Source organism: Microdochium trichocladiopsis (assembly GCF_020744255.1).
Source record: "Microdochium trichocladiopsis strain MPI-CAGE-CH-0230 chromosome Unknown B0I36scaffold_13, whole genome shotgun sequence".
In the NCBI taxonomy this organism is placed as follows: domain Eukaryota; kingdom Fungi; phylum Ascomycota; class Sordariomycetes; order Xylariales; family Microdochiaceae; genus Microdochium; species Microdochium trichocladiopsis.
Window position 1 is genome coordinate 174,819 of NW_025763556.1, and position 18,726 is coordinate 193,544.

General features: G+C 56.4%; 6 protein-coding genes and 1 non-coding gene across 7 annotated transcripts; 6 read left to right on the forward strand and 1 right to left on the reverse strand.

Annotated features, from left to right (window-relative positions):
• Positions 1-539: 539 nt before the first annotated feature.
• B0I36DRAFT_355398 (uncharacterized protein) lies at positions 540-971 on the reverse strand (the record flags this gene model as incomplete). Its single annotated transcript, XM_046157437.1, has 1 exon — positions 540-971. The coding sequence occupies one exon, from the start codon at positions 969-971 to the stop codon at positions 540-542; it is 432 nt and encodes a 143-aa protein (XP_046005103.1).
• A 2,026-nt stretch (positions 972-2,997) lies between these two features.
• B0I36DRAFT_t188 lies at positions 2,998-3,101 on the forward strand. The gene has a single exon. It is a non-coding gene; the product is annotated as a tRNA-Arg (tRNA).
• Positions 3,102-4,032: 931 nt separating this feature from the next.
• B0I36DRAFT_377999 (cytochrome P450) lies at positions 4,033-5,773 on the forward strand (the record flags this gene model as incomplete). Its single annotated transcript, XM_046160624.1, is given in 5 exon segments — positions 4,033-4,814; positions 4,886-4,949; positions 5,023-5,319; positions 5,331-5,579; positions 5,657-5,773. The coding sequence occupies 5 exon segments, from the start codon at positions 4,033-4,035 to the stop codon at positions 5,771-5,773; spliced, it is 1,509 nt and encodes a 502-aa protein (XP_046005104.1).
• Positions 5,774-9,384: 3,611 nt separating this feature from the next.
• On the forward strand, positions 9,385-10,571 carry B0I36DRAFT_255318 (uncharacterized protein; the record flags this gene model as incomplete). Its single annotated transcript, XM_046150869.1, has 4 exons — positions 9,385-9,417; positions 9,516-9,889; positions 9,989-10,071; positions 10,156-10,571. 4 exons carry the CDS (start codon positions 9,385-9,387, stop codon positions 10,569-10,571), a joined length of 906 nt encoding a protein of 301 aa, XP_046005105.1.
• An 896-nt stretch (positions 10,572-11,467) lies between these two features.
• On the forward strand, positions 11,468-13,727 carry B0I36DRAFT_299005 (FAD binding domain-containing protein). The gene is made up of 2 exons (XM_046151966.1): positions 11,468-13,118; positions 13,209-13,727. Exons 1-2 carry the CDS (start codon positions 11,815-11,817, stop codon positions 13,336-13,338), a joined length of 1,434 nt encoding a protein of 477 aa, XP_046005106.1. The 5' UTR covers positions 11,468-11,814; the 3' UTR covers positions 13,339-13,727.
• An 822-nt stretch (positions 13,728-14,549) lies between these two features.
• B0I36DRAFT_338308 (uncharacterized protein) lies at positions 14,550-15,205 on the forward strand. The gene is made up of 2 exons (XM_046155738.1): positions 14,550-14,607; positions 14,670-15,205. The coding sequence occupies exons 1-2, from the start codon at positions 14,576-14,578 to the stop codon at positions 14,989-14,991; spliced, it is 354 nt and encodes a 117-aa protein (XP_046005107.1). The 5' UTR covers positions 14,550-14,575; the 3' UTR covers positions 14,992-15,205.
• Positions 15,206-16,970: 1,765 nt separating this feature from the next.
• B0I36DRAFT_338309 (the polygalacturonase) lies at positions 16,971-18,288 on the forward strand. The gene has a single exon (XM_046155739.1). The coding sequence runs from the start codon at positions 17,029-17,031 to the stop codon at positions 18,133-18,135; it is 1,107 nt and encodes a 368-aa protein (XP_046005108.1). The 5' UTR covers positions 16,971-17,028; the 3' UTR covers positions 18,136-18,288.
• Positions 18,289-18,726: the final 438 nt, after the last annotated feature.

Below are 18,726 nucleotides of genomic sequence, written 5' to 3' on the forward strand. Positions count from 1 at the left end.
ATGTCATGTGGAAAGGAGGCAGTGTAAGAGGCACAAGTCCAAGATCGCAGCTTGGAGATGGCGCCGCGACCAGAAAAAGCCAAAGCCCCAACCTGCATTGGCGTGGCTTCCAAGGTGCGGCGATTCAGCTTGGGGACTGATACGCTGGCGAAAAGTGTTTGCTTCTTTTATTGTTCGTTGCAGGGGTAGGGTGACTTGTCAAATTACGATTGCAGTGTGACGCGCGAGGGTGAGTACGAGCCTGCCTCTAACTCCCAAACTCCTCCAGGCCAGGTTGGCTGCGCTTCCATGGGGTAGTCTGACCAGGGGCTTGCATGCATCTGAGATATGACAGGCCCTTATATCCTGCCCCTGCACTGGCTGGCTTGCTGGCTGGGCACTCCCCCGCGACCACCGCGAGTTTCGATCTCGCACAGGCATCCATCCTGCTTGCACTCAGCTGCGTTGGATCGGGCGGCTGTCATCCCGCCACGCGCGACAGGGTCAAGGTCTGGAACTCGAGGGGTCTCGTGGTTGCCGGGGGCTCGGCGAGTCGCAGACTACGACTGAGCTTTTGGCCATTTTCCTTGCGCCAACGTGGGGATGCGAGTGAGGACCAGGATCAGGGGTGCAATTTGGAGATGTTGATTGCTCTCTTGAACGCCACTACTCGGGGAAGGGAAGCGTGCCAACATTATTGGTGATGTAGATGTGATACCGTATTCTCGGGTCCTGAGCTTGGGAGAGTTCTGGATGTCAATCCTTGCCCTGAGACCGCTCTCGACACGCAGCATGATTTCTGGTGGCTCGAGACCTGGTTTGTCCCCTGGCAGAGCGGCTGGATGCGGGAAGTGTTCGTTCTCGAGGACCAAACCGCCCCGAGCCACAACGATGGCGCGAACTGCAGGCCGAGAAGAGGACCAAGAGGACCAAGAGGCCCATGCAACGTTGGCAACCAACAGCCCACGAGCCCGCAGGTTTGTCCCGTCCATGGATCGCCTCGGCCCGGTGGTGCTCGTGCAACCTCACGGGAAGCCCAACCCAACGTGCGGTTGGACTGCCGACCAGGGTTGTCGTGCACCTCCTCCCACTGCCACTGTTCTAGATCTCAATTACGTAGCAAACAACGTGCAAATGAATATATTGCATGCAACCATTATCAACTTGGGGGCCCTTGGCAACACGATGCATGCAGCTCAGGCGAATGCAGCCCTTTCTTCCCACCACCGCCATCGCCACGCCACGCACGCTTGCCAGTTCATCAAGCCATCGTTGTTGCCACATCCCGTCGGGCCCCTGAACAAGCCTAAGCCGGCTGGGGAGAAGCAAACTCGTTCGATGCTCAATGCAGAGCGGTGACGGACCGCAAGAGGAGTGCTGTGCTAAAGGGGGGAACGCGCGGTACGCAGTATTACCGTCCTGTCATATTCGTCACCACTCCTCCACAGAGTATCATTTCTGACATGCGCCACCCCGGAGACGGTTCCGGGCAGGGGGTTCGCGATCCACGGACAGTCAGCGACAGGCCTGACAGGCTCGACGCGCGCGAGGACGTTGCCCCCGCGTCCACCCACTGCTCTGATTCGGCCCTGGCTGGCCAGGTCCACTGAACAAGACAGAAGCAGGCTCAGTTGCGAAGACCCATCCCGGCATTACTGACGTTCATCGTCAAGCAGTGCATATTGATCATAAAGTGCCGGTGTTTCGCTTCCCCCCACTCCCGCTGTCGGACAGGGACTGAGCAGCATGGCTGGTCTCCCCGCTATAACCAAAAAAAGATTTGCCATTGTCCACTGTTTTCTCAAAGGGTCGAGACAGCCCGACATTCCTGTTCGACTCCATTGATGATGCACATCCAGGCACATGTAACATGTCTGCATTCTCAACAAATTGTGGCACCATCGTGCTCAGCAGGAAGTCTGCACCCTATTACAGCTAGCCCCAAATACAGGTCGAACCATTCCTCGTGGCGACTGGCCGGTGAGCGCGCACGCCGCCCGTAGCTGAAATCGGATGAGTCGCATTGCAGGGGGCAGAGGGTTCGCAACAGTTCAGCAGCACAATTGTGGGTGTGCCAGGCCTCCTGCTGCTGAAGGAATCCAAAGATCGTCCCGTTCGCATCAACCACGTTTGGCTATTCGCGCACTCGTATGTTTGAGATAAAGAAGCAGAGCGTGGGCAAGGGCTAGCTGTCACATTCGGCAGGCAAGAAACACCCGCCGCGAGCTTTTTCGTCAGCTCTGCTTGTCATGTTGCGCGCCGAAGAAGAATGAGAATGAAACACCAAAGTGGGCCAGAAAAAGCAACATCGCAACGGTGCCAGCAGACGCGATTGGACGGCCGCGCAGGCGGAGCACATAAGCGTCGATCGTCCCAGATTCGCGAGGCCGGAAACGGGCACGGAATGTCACGGTGTCGTCACTTGAGCTGCCGCGAGACTGACAGGACGCACATCCTCGCATTCATGCACCGCGGGGGGAAGTGGGGGATCCGCGGTCAAAAGAGCTGCGTGAGCGAGCATGCGGGTTCTGTTTGATCCCAATTCGTGAGAATTGCCGGATGAGGTGACAATCCCCACACAAGGCGGGATCTGCCGAAGCCACGCAAGCGCAAGCAGTGCTGTGATTGTCAACTGCCTATTCTTTTGGTGTGCTGGTCCTGCTGGATCGGCAGAGCGGTCTCGGCTTGAAGGACGAGCACGGCTAGTGGCTCTATCCCGCGGGCTCCAAGATTGCGGACGAGCTGTCCTCTGCCCAAATAGCCAACGGCGAACGGAATAGATAATTTTTCAGCGACCTGGGCTGAATAAACGGCGACTTGGACGCATTCGACAAAGGCCACCGCGAAACTGGCACTTTGGGATCGACTGTTCCAGGTCAAGCTTGGCAGGGACATCACCTCAGTCGCCCAGTGGCCAGCTGTACGACACTGGTCTTCGGCCGCTCTAGAGAACTGCGCACCTTCATGTCCGTGTACACAAAGTGAAATAAAGCTCACTCATCTCAATCACAACAGCCTGGTCTCGTGGCCCAATGGCAAGGCGTCTGACTACGACGGATCATGATTCAAACATGGTTTATCCTGAAATCAGGAGATTCTGGGTTCGATCCCCAGCGAGATCAACTTTTTGCCTGTCTCTCAGGCTTGTGCGGGGTAAGCTGAGTACTGGGAAAACTTGCAGATTTTTTTTGGTCTCTCTCCTTGCTCTCTGGTGGGACTTGTGGATAATAGCCTATGCACCTAAAAGCCTGGCGGGACTGCACTAGGGACCGGGGCGGGCCGTGTGTGCCTGCGCCCTGTAGGGCGGTGCGCAACGGGCGTGGATCGCCTGATTGGTGTACTTGGCGGATATCGCCGCAGGAGATCTGAGAAGCAGAATCTGCTTTGCTGAGCACGAGACGATGCTAGCCTTGCACGATGCTATGCTACGTCGAAATCAAAATGGCCTAGTTCCGTGTTCCTCCTCATGACGGGAACTGCCTTTGGCACGAGAATTGCCACCCCTGAGTGTGCCCGATGATAACGTGCCATCCCCGACAATCCCAGACACACGCGAGATCGGACAAGTGTCTCAACACGAGCCGACCGCCTCTTGCTTGAAAAGGTGCCGTCTCCGACAATCCCGCCTAAATTACCCCGACATTGCCGTTCCAGTCCGCGGATGTTGCCGCCTGATGCCCGGTATTGCCGCTTGATTTGCCCCCTCCTACGAGGGGAAATGCCAGATACTCGTCTGCGGGTTGCACTGCATGGAGCGTGCCGATAGTGCTGACCTGCTCCAGTAGAGCACCACCTCCGTGGCCAATCACTCGTGGGCCCAGTGATGTAGTATGGTTGCAGTGCCCCGTTATCCCAACGCAAGGATATGACTGAGCAGCCTGCGAAGGGGCGGGGTGCTTTTGCCCGAGCATAGAGTCTGAGACAGAGTGCCTGACGCCATCATGTCTGAACATATATGCTGCCCTCGGCACTCAGCTTGTGCGACTCTTTGTCTTCAACCCCAGGCTTCTCAGAGGGCTCTCGGACCAAGCCAGCAGCATCGCTAGAGCTACGATGGCCTCGATCCTAGGCAGCGAGGCGCTCACGCCACGCGTGGTCACCGCCGCGCTTGGCGGGCTGGCCCTGACGACCACGATCTGGAGCTACATTCGCGCCTGGTACCGGCTGCGACACGTCCCAGGCCCGGCGCTCGCATCCGTCTCGTACTACTGGATCCTCCTGACGACGACGCTGAGCGGCAAGCAGGCGGCGAACCTCGACGCCATCAACAGGAAGTACGGGCCTCTGGCGCGCATCGGCCCCAACGACGTCCTCACAAACGACCCCGAGGTGGTCCGGCGCATCAACGGGGCCAGGTCGACGTACGTGCGGTCCGACTGGTACCGCTCGCTCAAGATGGACCCGTACCACGACTCGCTCAGCAGCATCCTCGACACCAAGGAGCACGACAAGCTCAAGGCCAAGCTGTCCTTTGGGTACGGGGGCAAGGAGAACCCGGGCATCGAGACCGGCGTGGACGAGCAGCTCGTCGCCCTGACGCGGCTGATCAGGGACAAGTACCTGTCCTCGTCGACGTTGCGGCCCATGGACTTTGCGATCAAGATCCAGTACTTTACGCTTGACGCGCTCACGCAGGTGGCGTACGGCAAGGCGTTTGGCTTCCTCGAGGCGGACGCGGATCTGCACGACTACATTGCCTCCACGGCTGGACTGCTGCCGCCGCTACATGCCGGCGCGGACGTGCCCTGGCTGGGCGACATCCTCCTGTGGCCGCCGTTGTTGAGCATGATGGGGCCGAAGGCGACTGATGAGAAGGGCTACGGAAAGATGATAGCGTAAGTCAAGAGAGGGCGTAGGTGTTGGAGGCCCAAGGGCAGTACAGGTTATACTGACACAACACACGTAGCGCCGCAAGCCGCGTAGTGGCAGAACGATTTGGCGAGGACGCCAAGGACAGATTCGACATGCTGGTAAGGCCTTAAAAGCCCACTACTGCGAGCAGACGCGTTTGACTGACATTGCCATCATCACAACCACAAACAGGGTTCGTTTGTCCGCCACGGCGTGCCCCAGCGCGACTGTGAAGCCGAAGTGCAATTCCAGATCATCGCAGGCTCCGACACCACTGCCACCGCCCTGCGCGGGACACTCTTGTCCCTGATCACCACGCCGACCGCTTACTTTGCCCTCCAGCGCGAGATCGACGCCGCCGTCGCGGCTGGCCAGCTGTCCTCGCCCATCGCCACCGCCGAGGAGGGCAAGCAGCTCCCCTACCTCCAGGCCGTCATCTACGAGGGCCTGCGCATGCACATCCCCTTCTCGGGCCTGGCCATGAAGCAGGTCCCCCCGAGGGCGACACCATCGCCGGACACTTCCTCCCGGGAGGCGTGCGGGTGGCCGTCAACTTCCTGGGGGTGCAGCGGAGCAAGGAGGTCTTTGGGGAGGACGTGGACATCTTCCGGCCAGAGCGCTGGCTGGGTCTGGGTGCCGAGCAGACCGTGGCCTGGAGGAACCACGTCGAGCTGGTGTTTGGCTCTGGGAGGTGGGGTTGCAGCGGGAGGAACCTGGCCTTCATGGAGCTGAACAAGGTTTATATCCAGGTGAGCGATGGTGGTCCGCGTGCATGCCGGATGTGCTGTCGAGTATATTTGCTGACATGGTGTTCTTGGTCTTTTAGCTGCTTCGCAACTTCGATTTCACCCTTATCAATCCGCGAAAGCCAATGACTTCGAGCAATTTTGGGATCTTTGTCGAGAAGGATATGTGGGTGCGCGTCACGGAGAGGAACGTATAGTTTGCGGGGTAGAATCGATAACAGGAAGAGGGGAAAGCGGGCTGCCACGGGGAGCCAGTATCAGGACCATTCGAAAGACACTCAAGCCGGGCTTGGCTGTGTTCTCGGATCGCTTGTGTGATATGCCTTTTGATGTCAGTCAGTAGGTTGGTTGCAGAATATACGACACGTCACTCCCTACTTAGGTATTCTCCCTTGTGACAGCCCTGCGACATCGTGTCACCCATAGCATCGAGCTCAACAGCCAGCATCCCGATGTCCGGGAAAGAAAATCTGACCAGTAGGGTAACTTGACTCACTGTCTTTGTGTAAGAAAGCGACGGAGGCATCGCGCTGGGAGAATGTGTTGCACTTGATAACACACTTGTTGAGCGTGCCGGCTTGCGTAACCTCTCCAGTATTGTCTAGGTCCACCACTTTTGTGGGCATTCCTGATTTTCGAATTATTGGGGAGCAGCATGGAGCAAGGCACAATTGACGGATTGGGCTACAGGGAACAGCGTTACTTGTTCAAGGGGCATGACGGGGGTCTTGCTCGACATGTAAATGAAGACCATGGATAATACGCGGGCTTTGCGTGCAGAAAACCACGCTATATGAAACATCGCCCGCGAGTCATGATGCTTGCCGCAAGCACTACGTTTACCCGTTGCAAATCTTGCGGAATTACTGCTTTTGGAGAGAGACGGCGATATCTTCTGTGACCCCTAGATATCGTTTGAAATATCTGCCCAAGAATGATAAGCATGATACATCATACAGCAAAGGGCCGCCCTTGTATCCGCATATCAAGTCTGCAAACTCTTCTCTGGGCATAAGCCATGCACGGTCATGCCCGTGCAAGCCTTCCCGAGCTCGTCCGAGTTGCGCGTTTCGTCTAATTTACCGTCTTCTGTGGCCGTGGAGCGGGTGTAGATGCCAGACCTCGGGGGAGGCGGGGTCGACGCCAAGATTAAGTGCTGGGGCCCCAAAAAATGCCTGGTCTCCCGCGGAACCCCGGATAACGCCGGTCCAGGCACAATATTACCCAGACTGGAAGCATCCTTGCGGCGATTGTTTGATGATCCGGGTCGTCCAGACATGGGAGACCAAGATCTGCGACGAGCCCGGCAAGCGCGTCAGCTGGCGGATGCTGCGCCGCCCATTACCATTACTGCGTTTTACACAGCTGCCACGCGGCTGCGGATGTCTAAGCAAACATGATGGCTACCGCGGACGCGCGCCAAGACCGGGTGCTGGCAGCACGTCATAACAAAGGCCTTGGTGACCCGTGAACCAGGCCACGGGGAGATTCTCCCTCAACGATGCCGTCGATGTCCGACGCCAAAGTAAGTACTCATGTGGCGCTATGGTTCGTCTGTGCTGGAGTGTCTGTGCTCCCGAGGCACCCCTTGTCTCGCAACTCGGATCCGGTTGGTGATCCCGGCTAGTTCTCATGCAGGCCCGGAGTATATTTAATGCCATTTGTTCAGGCAAGCAAACTTATCTTGCAGCAGAGGTGCCCTCCTCCCCGCAGCCCTGCCCCTGGGTATCAGTCACAGCGCCCAGACAGGGTCTGCTGCAATAAAGTTCTGATTCGCAAACAGATGCGACCAGCATGGGCAACCCCGAGCAAGTTAATTACTGCGTGCAGAAAGGCATGGAACACCTTATCTCAGAGTTCAGTTGAGGCTGACGGGCAGTCCCCCTCAATTTGGCCCAATGTTATCGAAGCGGACTCGTGCCTCGTGCTTTCAAGATTTATTCTCGGTGCGACAGAACTGTGGGTCGGCCTCTGGCAGGCAGGCAGGCCTGCCTAATTTGAGGGAGCGAAAAAGAAGTCCCATTCACAGGGCTTTGTGGGGAGGTTCTAGCGCGTACGTGTCATGTCCAGGGCTCATCGCCAACAGTCAGGAGCGCTGGCCAAATGCTACTGAAAAGACCCACGGCGAGGAGTCGTCCATGTGCAGCCTCTTCTAGGCCACGCCCACTTCCCGACCAAAGTGGCAGACTATCCTTCCCCCTCCAAAACTTTGTTAGAGTGTGAGCAACTTTGATGATGGTCTGGTGTCACCCTGTATCCTGACGACAGGAGCTTGTCTCGCTGACATGAATCAGTTTTTGTTGCACTAGACGCAACCCGCGGACCAACGGACCCAGATGCCCTGTAGGTTCTGCGTAGCAAGAACGAGAGACCTCGGTCAGAAATCAGGTAATCAACTGGAGAAAGGCTGGCTGGGGGAGGGCTCCCTCACCATAAACAAGGCTGTTTCTCAAGGAGGGAAACCAGTTCCTTTTGGACCCCATGCACTCACTCAGATGAGTTCCCGTGCCGTATCGATACCGGCCTCCGTGCACAGGGCTGGGCTGGGGTTGCATGATCCGCACGTGCACGTCTCAGATTTGCACCACGTCGACACGATCGTAGCAGTGCCGTTCTGTCAGTGGCAAGGGCTTACGTAAAGCTACCGGATTCTTCATTTCCAGCAAGGCAAAGACGCCTCACTCTGTTCTTAACGACAAGGCATATAACTCGGGACGCAGGGGTCTTTTCACAAGTGACCGCGGCCCCGCAGGAAATTCCTGTCTCCTCACGTATGTAGTACGCAGCTAGTGCCACACGCGCAGCGACGTTGCAAGGATTAGACGGCCGCCCCTATCGAAACTGCGACACTCTTGGCTTCATGTTCCGCGACTCGGTGTGGTCATTACCGTTACAGAATGCAACCACGGCTTCTTGACACTGGACCAGGGACCCCGGTGTAGCTCAGGCTGCAAAAAGGTTTAATCAGGCCAGAACCAGGAAATCGAGCCTGCCTAGAGCGCTCGTGCAGCATCACTGCTACCATCTTGAGCCAGGGACTTTATGCGCCACCAGTCACAGCTGCCCGGCCCCGCGAATAGCAAGCCCGGCTCCAATAATGTCCGAAAATCCTATTGTCTGGTTGCAACGCCGGGTGAGCTCGGCCTGCATCCCTTTTGAGTCGCTACCGTATGCATGCAGGGCCACAATGCAGGCAGGCTTCCTCCCTCCTGCATTAGAGGGTCTGGGCATTTTGTTCAAGTGCCGTCCCTGTATAGGCCAGTCTTGCAGGACAAGCGCAAAGCCAAAGAGATATATACCTCCCGTCGTCGCTGCCGTCGCCGTTGGCGTTACAAGTGGACGCTGTGACTAGACGCAACCTTTTCGAAAACCCGCATTTCGCGACGCACAACCGCCATCATGGTTAACTTGACGACGGAGTACTCCAAGGAGCAGGCCATCGCCCTGGCCGTGGCGTTCATGATCCTTCCCATGGTGTTCTATGCACTGCGGGTTTGGGCGAGGCTGTTGATCAGACGTTTTACTCTGGACGATTATCTGGCTGGAGCGGCGGTCGTAAGTAAACCCCATCCATCAGGTCTGTGCAAGATTGACTTTGGCGATCTAATGCTTACCTCTACGTTATCTCTGCAGATCCTCTCCACCATCTGCTGCTCCCTACAGTTGGCGGGTAAGTTGATTATCCGGAATATCCCGCCCACCATTGACCGTCGATCGATTTCTTACATGGTGCTGATTGTCACTTGCAGCGGCCGTCGAAGGCCGCTTAGGCACCCACCAAGCGCTGCTCCCAGATGGCACGCCAGACATGAACGATGCCGGTCTGGCATTCTTTGAAAATGTTGGTTCCGCATCCCCGCCCCGAGCTCATCTCTGGTGCCGCGGGCGGCACAATGAAACATGGACTCGCATAGCTAATCACCGCGCTCTTCTCCGCAGTCCAAGTTCGCTCTCAACATGATATCGATCCTGGGCCTCGGCCTCGTCAAAATGTCCATCCTCGTTTTGTACCTCAACCTCTTCCCCAGCCCCACGTTCAAATGGGTTACTTGGGGCATAATGGGATACGTTGGCGTGTGGACCATCAGCTTCTTCTTCTCGCATCTCTTCACCTGCTATCCGATCACCACGTTTATCGACTTCTTCGAGGACAAGACTTGCGTCAACCAGACGGCCATGTTCCTCACAGTACTATACACAAACGTCATCGCCGACTTCGTCATCCTGATTTTGCCAGTTCCCATGATCATGGGTCTCCAGCTGCAGTTCAAGACGAAAATGGCGGTCATTGGCATGCTCAGCTTGGGCGCTGCGTAAGTTTTTCCGTTCCAAGCTTTTTAGTCGGGAGAAGAACTCTCGCGCGGCTGTGAGATCAAGTGGATGTTTCGACTGACCAAGCGATGTCCAATCAGTACCTGCGCCATTAGTGTCACACGCGTGCTTGCCATCACCAGCGTTGCGAGCGAATACGTGCGCCATCCCAACGATATCATCTGTAAGGATCGACCGACTACACCAGCTGCCTGTTTCCCAACATCACCATGTAAGCCATCTACTGACACCGCGCTTTCTGATCCAGATTACACGGCACCTGTCTTCTACTGGACCAACATCGAGCTCTCCATGGCCGTCGTGTGCGCCTGCCTTCCGACCCTGCGACCAATCTGGACACACTTCTACCCCAAGAAGACGGCGACGGGAAACAACTCGTACGAATACGGCTACAGCGGCTCGAACAGCAGGAAGGGAACGGGCAGGAACAACATCCGCAGCACGCCGTACACGGAGATCGACGAGATGGAACTGAACCCGACCGGTGCCAAGAGTGAAAACCCGGCGTACCTGGACCAGCCAAACCGTCAGGGATCTAGGCACATCGTCAAGCAGACCGTGATCGCTCAGACGGTGGATGATGTCGAGGACAGCTCTAGCACCACGGACTTGCGGCCAACCGAGCAAGGGAGGTGGAATGGCGGATATGGTCGTGGCGTGTAAAGCAAGTTGGGCCTTGTGGAGGATTGCGTCGGACTTGATTTGATGGTGGGTTTGTTTTGGGGGTGAATGCAGCGAGTTTGGCGGGTCACGAACTCGTCTGTGGAATCTCCGTTTCTACCTATTGATCGGCAAGTTTGGAGTTCTGTCGGATTTCAGGGGACCTTTCTTAATATGTCTTTTGTACGAAATTCACGAGCGTTTAGCCATATCTTCATGTTCAACACTCGTCCCCATTAATTCTTGTGCTGTCATAAACCAATTCCGTGACTTATCGTGACTACACCTCAGAGCGCGGAGTGCTTACGAAGTCGCATCAGTGACTATGCGATCGTGGGTGAACTCTCGAAACCCCATCCAATCTGCCACCAGCTTCGCCACCGAAGGCGACGCCTTCTGGAAGGGAGGGCGAAGCCGTCAAAGGTGCAGCTGCTTGCGCCACCACCGCAGCTGGGAGGACAACAAGGTTGCACGGAAAGTTCCAGGCCCACCTCTTGCGAGTCCAGCATCTCGGACGAGTGTACAGTATCGGCTAGTCGTATCGTGGGAATGTTGGATGTGCGCAGGGGTTGCATGCGGCCGAAACCCAAATTCGCGCAGCAGAAGGATGTGGGTGGGCGTCGCATGATCCGGGAGCTGCGACCCCCTGTCGAATAAGCCACGAAGCTGCCGGGATGCTCTTGGAGGAATTTCTCCTTTGGCCAGGTTCGGCCACGTTTGGCTGCGATTACGTACATGGCTTGGCAGAACCCCGAGTCAAGGGTACGGTATAGCATGGACAGCAACATGATCGTATCATCTCTTGGGTTGCACTCGGAGCCCACCATGCGGGGGCAGCATCGTCCAAGAAAGGGCTGTACGGAGTTCCGCGGGTGAGTGGATTGCGATTGGCCCAATGGTGTCGGGGGGCATTGCACATAGAGTTTACTGGGGTTGGCTGCCCGTCGGAGCGAACTTTTGAGGGCCAGGCTCGTGGTGATCTCGGGGTCCATGCGCGTACCGTAAGACCAGGGTTTTGTATTAATGGGCGGTTATTCGGGATGAAGCCTTTGGCACGGTACGGATCGGATGGGGTAGGCATCGCCGGCCCTATGGCTTTTTAACCAAGAAGCTCCCGTCTCGACATGTTCTCGAACCTTGTGCTTGGCCGTCTGTGTTCTCGGCGCTACCCGTCCCCTCATTCATTCTTTTGACCCGTCTATCCATTCATTCATTCCTTCCCGTGTAATAACACACCATCCACCCAATGGCTATTCTTAGCACTGCCCATCGGCTTCTCGCCGGTCTGCAGCTCCTCAGCTTGGGCGTCGCGTCGGTGGCCGCAGTGGCCGTCACGCCTCGCTCCATCGCAACCGACCTGCAGGGCTTGGTGCGCACCTCGGCTGTAGGTGTCACCCTCCGCGAGCGGTGGAACGAATTCGAGGCCCCGCTGCCCGTCGTCGTTGTCAACGCCACCTGCGAGAGCGACATCCAGGCTGTAGTCAGATACTGCAGCAAGAACAACGTGCCCCTCCTGCCCCAGAACGGCGGCAACGGCTGGGCATTCTTCGACAAGTCCAAGTCGGGCACGCCTTCGGGAGTCGTGCTCAACTTGGCAGGCCTCAACCAGGTCAAGGTCAGTGCGGACAAGCAGACCGCCATCGTTGGTGGTGGCGCCATCATCTCGGACGTCGTCGCTGCTGCGGATGCTGCTGGCGTGCTTGTGCAGACCGGCAACTGCAACTGCGTTGGTGCTCTGGGCGCCGGCCTGGGCGGCGGATATGGCAACCTCATTGGCGAGCTCGGCATGGCTGTCGACAACATGATTTCGCTGCGCGTCATCACGGCCGACGGCAAGGCCGTCACCGTCAGTCCCACGTCCAACCCAGACCTCTGGTGGGCGATGCGCGGCGCGGGCCCCAACTTTGGCATCGTCACCTATGCCACCTACAAGGCCGTGCCCACTGCCGACCGCAACGCCTGGCTCATGAGCCTCACCTTTGACGGTTCCCGGGTGGCCGAGGTCGCCCAGGCCGTCCAGGACCTGCCCCTGCTGCCCAACCAGGTCGTCTTCTTCATCCTCTCCAACCAGGCCGTCGTGGTCACCGGCTTTCTGCGCGGTGGCGATGAGGAGGCTGGCCGCAAGGCTTTCAAGCCTCTGTTTGACCTGGGCCCCTCCACCAACAGCTCCTCCGTCAACCCCTACCCCAAGTGGAACGTGCCGAACGACTTCTTTTGCGCCCGTGGCGACCGCAAGCCCGCCTTTACCACGACCCTCTCTGACATGAAGGCCGCCTCCTGGCCTGCCGTGTTTGACCTCTACAATGAGTTCCAGAAGCTGCCCACCGCCGAGAACTCTGCCATCCTCGTTGAGCGCTACAACCTCACCAAGGCCCAGTCTGTCGGCCGTGGTGCCACAGCCGTCCATGACGAGCTGCGCTTCGACTCGTTCGCCCAGGCCGTCGTCATTCCCTGGTACAAGGACCTCGCCCTCGACACCCAGGCCCTCGATTTTGCCTCCAAGGTGCGCGACATCTGGGCTGGCCCGGCCGGCGGCAAGAAGAACTCTGCGTAAGTTATATTCTTGCTCTTTTGCCGCATTTCCGATCTGCTTCGACTTGGTCTCTCCGCTCTGATGGCTAACATCTCTTGTTCCGACAGTTACATCAACTTTGCGCATGGCGACGAAGACCTCATTGCCGTCTACGGCTCGAGCCTTCCCCGTCTCCAGCAGCTCAAGAAGAAGTACGACCCAAAGAACGTCTTTGGACAGTGGTTCAGCCTGCAGTAAGCTTCTTGTCACTAGATAGATAGGGCTAGGGCAACCTCTCCTCGTGCAAATGGCTCGGCAGTTTCTTGGCTTAGCATTTTAGGACTCATAATAGAGAGACTGTTCGAGATCTCTACTCTCGATTTAACCTTGGTTGTATGGATCGATCTGCGCAGTGGATGTGTGAAACTCGTAATAGCGTTGCTGGCGGGCCGGCTTTACATGAAGTAGGCTAACCAGCCGGGCTTATGAGTGACTGCAGATGACAGCAAATCAAATGTGTAGACTATATAGGCTAGATTGATAAAAATAACGTCAAGACAATATGTGTACTGGCCACTACAAGTCACGGCTTTCAAAATCACAAGATCTTGCACCATTCTTGTCAATAATAGTCAATTCTCATAGGAATGACCGAACCAAGCAAACACATTCTCTTCGACCGGTTCACGGCTGCCAAGATTCTCGGAGCTAGTCAAAAGCGACGAGATGTAGAGAACTAATGTTCAAAGCTAACCAGATTCGACCTCAACATTACCTAGTTGTGTCGTAAACTCTTCAGTGTTCTCAAAGAGAGCCATCGATCGCCAGTGGTGTAAGGCCCGTCTAGACTCTTCACCTCATTTCGCACTCTTGCGTGTGTCCAGAGGTTTCCAGCAGATTTCAGCCCGACAGCGAAATCCGCAGTCCACGGGTCCTTGCCCAGCATCAGCACTGTGGCCGCCACCGTCACCTTTCCCAACGCATTGACGTACTCCTCGGAATACTGCCACCACGGGTACGACATCTCCTGAAACCCATACATGTCGATGTGCATGGCCTTGAGCCAGCATATGGCCATGCCGTGCCCGAGCCGAAATTTCAGCTTGAAAACCACCGTAAGGTTCAACCTGCGCACCGTGAGAACGACTTTGGTGGCTGACTGCAGGCCCGACTGCCCGACGGAGCTCTCCGGTTGGCCCTATGCCAGTATGGTCTTGGGCAGCTTGATCCGACCGTGTAAACGAGCATGCCAACGGGAACCATCAATCGGACCACCTTAGCCACTACCCCGCTCGACACAGCCCACCATTCCCTCACGCGTTGCGTTGCGGCCAGGTAGGTTCGAAGGATTACTGCCTCTTGCGCGATCGCAATGGTATCTTCCGTGAGTTCCGGCAGGTCCTTGGTAATCAGGACGTCCAACCAAAATATTCATTGGTGAAGACATCTGTGATGTTGCAGTCGAACCACGTTACCAAATCCACTGGGCTGTCCAATGTGCCAGACAGCCGCTTCTACAACCGTGATGTACGCGATAACTGTTGTCTTTCGGTAAAGCTATTGACTCATTAGCGACTCTCTCCTCCCAGCTGGCTACTCGACGCAGTCTCATATACTCTCTCTCCGCACAAGATAGTTGGCCCTGCGGCGGACCCTTCTCGTATGGGCACCACTCTTCAGGGTTTACGATCAAGTTATCGCACTCTCGCAAGCAATTGTCAACCAGACGCTCCCCCGCCATTTTGCCGCCCTGGACGCAGCAGTCCAGTTGTTCCTTTTCAAAGCTGCAGCAGGCGTGCCAAAGTACTTGGGCCCACGGCGGAGCTCATCGACAAGACCGGCCACGACAGCGCACTCTATCTACATCAATTGTCCGGGCGAAGGCGTGTACAACGCTTTCGCCAATGTTGACAACGACCAGCTCCAGCAGGTGGAGATCTTCTCGAGACAAATACGCGTCGAGAAGGATGACGAATTCGCCCCGCTCCGCTCAACTCTAAAGTATCCGAGTGAGGGGGGTGACACACACGACAAAGTCGTTCGAGTTTGTCAACTTATCCTGCAAGCCAGTCTGCCGCGTCACCACGCTCACTCAGCCCTAAGCCCGCAGCGGCAAATCAGTCATCGAACAATACTTAGGTCTGGCATGGGATGAACACGCCACTCTGGATGGCTTTTTTTGCAGATTGACAGAGATAGGAACGCTTCTCAAGACAAGATATCTGGAGGGCTTCCGTATGGGACTGTGGATGACGACCAACATCAAAGCTGTCACAAGTACCGGCGATTTGCAAGTGGATTCACAAAGCACCCTTCTTCCCCATGAATTCGAAGACATGAATGTTTAATATTGACGGTTTTGGCCAATACCTTCCTGCAACTGTGCATACACAGCTCGACAAATGGGCGACGAATTGCCTCGATAGCTACAAGGAAGCGAAGTCAAGGGATTGGTGCTGACCTGAGAGAGATCCACACTGTGTTTGAAAAGACTTCCAAAGATATCCAGCTCGATCTGATCAAGGGGGACAAGGTTGTCTTCCCTGGCAACAGTACATCCGACATAAGCATCCAATGTTTAGTAATGAGTGGTGGTTGGCCTACAATTGATCGGTAAAGAAAACGGAGTCTGCTCGGGCCGGTCGGGTTTCGATTGGTGACAAGAGGCTTGATGAATACCCCGAGTCACACGTATTTTCTAAATCTTACTCGAGTTTGCTCAGTTGGCCTCAAACCCGGGTCACCTGAGCACAATTCTGCTGAGGCTGTACAAGGTTATGTACGTTTGTGCGTACATTGACGGTGATACTTGTTGATGCACATACACACCTATCGCGGTCTTCCTGATTAAGCATGAACCAGATCAAGTACAGCTGCGGCGACGGGATGGTTGCACAAGGGATTGATGGACCGTGCACATGACTTTCTACCTTGACCACTGCGTGGAATAAGCCTTCTCTCTCACAGGGACACGACGATACCAAGGGAACAGGTTGAGTTAGGTGACCTCTTTCCTACGCAGGAATCAAGATAGTCACCGTATCAACCACGCAGAGCAATCGTGAATCAGCCTTCAATGGTGCGCCGCTCTTGCGTGAGTGGCGAAACAACTTTATCTCATGGGTGCTCCTCACAGCCTCACCGTTCACAAGGGAAGCACCCGTTGTGACTGAGCATGTAAGGGGGGACTTCGTGGAGACTAATAGAAACTGTATTCATCAGTACATGTCCCTCACGTCGCGAACGCAACTGGTGACCGACGGAAGAACTCCTTATTCGTGGATCCTGAAGAGTACGACGATGACCAGTCAAGAGTGGCTTTCTGTCGTGCCCATTTCCGGAGACGTCGTGTGCCGACCCAGCCGATGACCTGGTCGGGCGATGTGGTTCTTGTTGGAGAGGATACTGCAATGATTACGTCTGCCCTGCATTTACGGGGTCTGGCTTCGTAGGCATGTCATGATCCCTGCCAATGCCCCATCGTCGAGACCCGGCTATGGATCCGTGTCGCCAGTTTCGAGTTTGACGGGTGGGCCCAGACAGCCCTGTAATTCGACACTTCGCACGTGGGACACCCCAAAGCAGTCTTGCTCCCGCCCAAACTGAGCCGGCGGAGGCGAGGTGGCCGTGATTGCGCAGGCCAAATCGACGTTTGCAGCCAAACCTCCCCTGGAGGCTCAGGGGCACTTGGCAGGGCACCCTGGCCAAGACGATGGCGATTGGTGGAAACGGGGGAATCATCAAATCGAAACATTGATGTCGCGCACACACGGCTATCTCGATCTTGTGTAGGATCGTTCAGCCAGCGACACGTATAAGAACCGGCATATTGCGCCAAGAGATGCACTGGAAGCTTGGCACATCACCGGCCTCGCCTTGGCAATCAGCCTCATCCTCATTCACTACCGCACTTGCAGCCTTATTGACTTTTATTTCCAAGCGACGACAATGATTGCCAAGGCTCTTGTCGGCCTCTGTGCCCTCGCCAGCGTCAACGCTGCGCCGGCAGCGCCTCAGCACGACGCGCGTGCGTCTTCCAGCTGCACCTTCACCACGGCCGCAGCGGCCATCAGTGGCAAGGCATCATGCACCGCCATCACGCTGAGCAACATCAAGGTGCCGGCCGGCACGACGCTCGACATGACAGGTCTCAAGGACGGCACAAAGGTCACCTTTGAGGGCACCACCACCTTCGGCTACAAGACGTGGGCCGGTCCACTGGTCTCCTTCTCGGGCAAGAACATTCTCATCACGGGTGCCGTGGGTCACCTCATTGACGGCGGCGGTGCGCAGTGGTGGGACGGCAAGGGCTCCAACGGCGGCAAGCAGAAGCCCAAGTTCTTCGCCGCCCACTCACTCACAAACTCCAACATTATCAACCTCAACGTCAAGAACACGCCCGTGCAGGCCTTCAGCATCAACAGCGTGACAAACCTGGGCGTGTACGGCGTGACGCTCGACAACTCGGACGGCGACACTCAAGTTGGCCACAACACCGACGCCTTCGACGTGGGCTCCTCGACGGGCGTGTACATCTCCGGCGCCACTGTCAAGAACCAGGACGACTGCCTGGCCGTCAACTCGGGCACCAACATCACCTTTACTGGTGGCTACTGCAGCGGCGGGCACGGCCTGTCGATCGGCTCTGTGGGCGGCCGTTCCAACAATGACGTGAGCGACGTCAAGATCCTCAACAGCCAGATCGTGAACTCGGACAACGGCGTGCGCATTAAGACGGTCTCCGGGGCCACGGGCTCCGTCTCTGGCGTCACTTACTCGGGCATCAAACTGTCCAACATTGCCAAGTACGGCATCGTGATCGAGCAGGACTATGAGAACGGCAGCCCAACCGGTGTACCAACCAGCGGCGTGCCCATCACTGGGCTGACGCTCGACAAGGTCACTGGCACTGCCAAGTCTAGCGCCGTCGACGTCTACATCCTCTGCGCCAAGGGCGCTTGCTCAAACTGGAAGTGGACTGGCGTGAGCGTGACTGGAGGCAAGAAGTCGGCCGCATGCCAGAACATTCCATCCGGCAGTGGTGCATCCTGCTAGAATGTCTTGAATTCAGGCCGCAACCGCGGAAATTTATGATTCCGTGCCATGGGGGCGAAATTCTCCATGAACATAGCTTTTTAGTTGCAGTACTTTTGCGCGAGACTCGCGTACATTCTGATATACAGATGGTGATGCTGATAAACGAGTCGCAAGCTTATGCTCTTTCCGGTACAAAAACCAAAGTGACCACTGACTGACTCGTGCCAGGCCACACCCGCGGCACAATCTGATTCCTTGCCGCCCTTCACTTTCCCTCTCGAGGTTGGCCTCAAATCACAACCCCATCATTGTGGATGGCACTCAAAGCTTGGCGAGCCAGTAGGATCGCGCAAAACGCGCACGATGCAAGACATCGCTAGCCCCGGATACTCCCCCGCTGCGGCGCGACCCGTCCTCATGTCTCTCGGGCTCACACCGGCTGTCTTGCATGCTCCTATCCGATTGGCTCAGGTATCTGCTCGCATATACGGGGTTGTGTGGGGATCACGTTCTGCCGTCGTCGCCCTTGTCTCAACAAAATGCTCAGACATAGGTCCCGTGACTGGCAAGATGGCTTGAATGCGCCCACAGTTCGATGTTGGCAGTTGT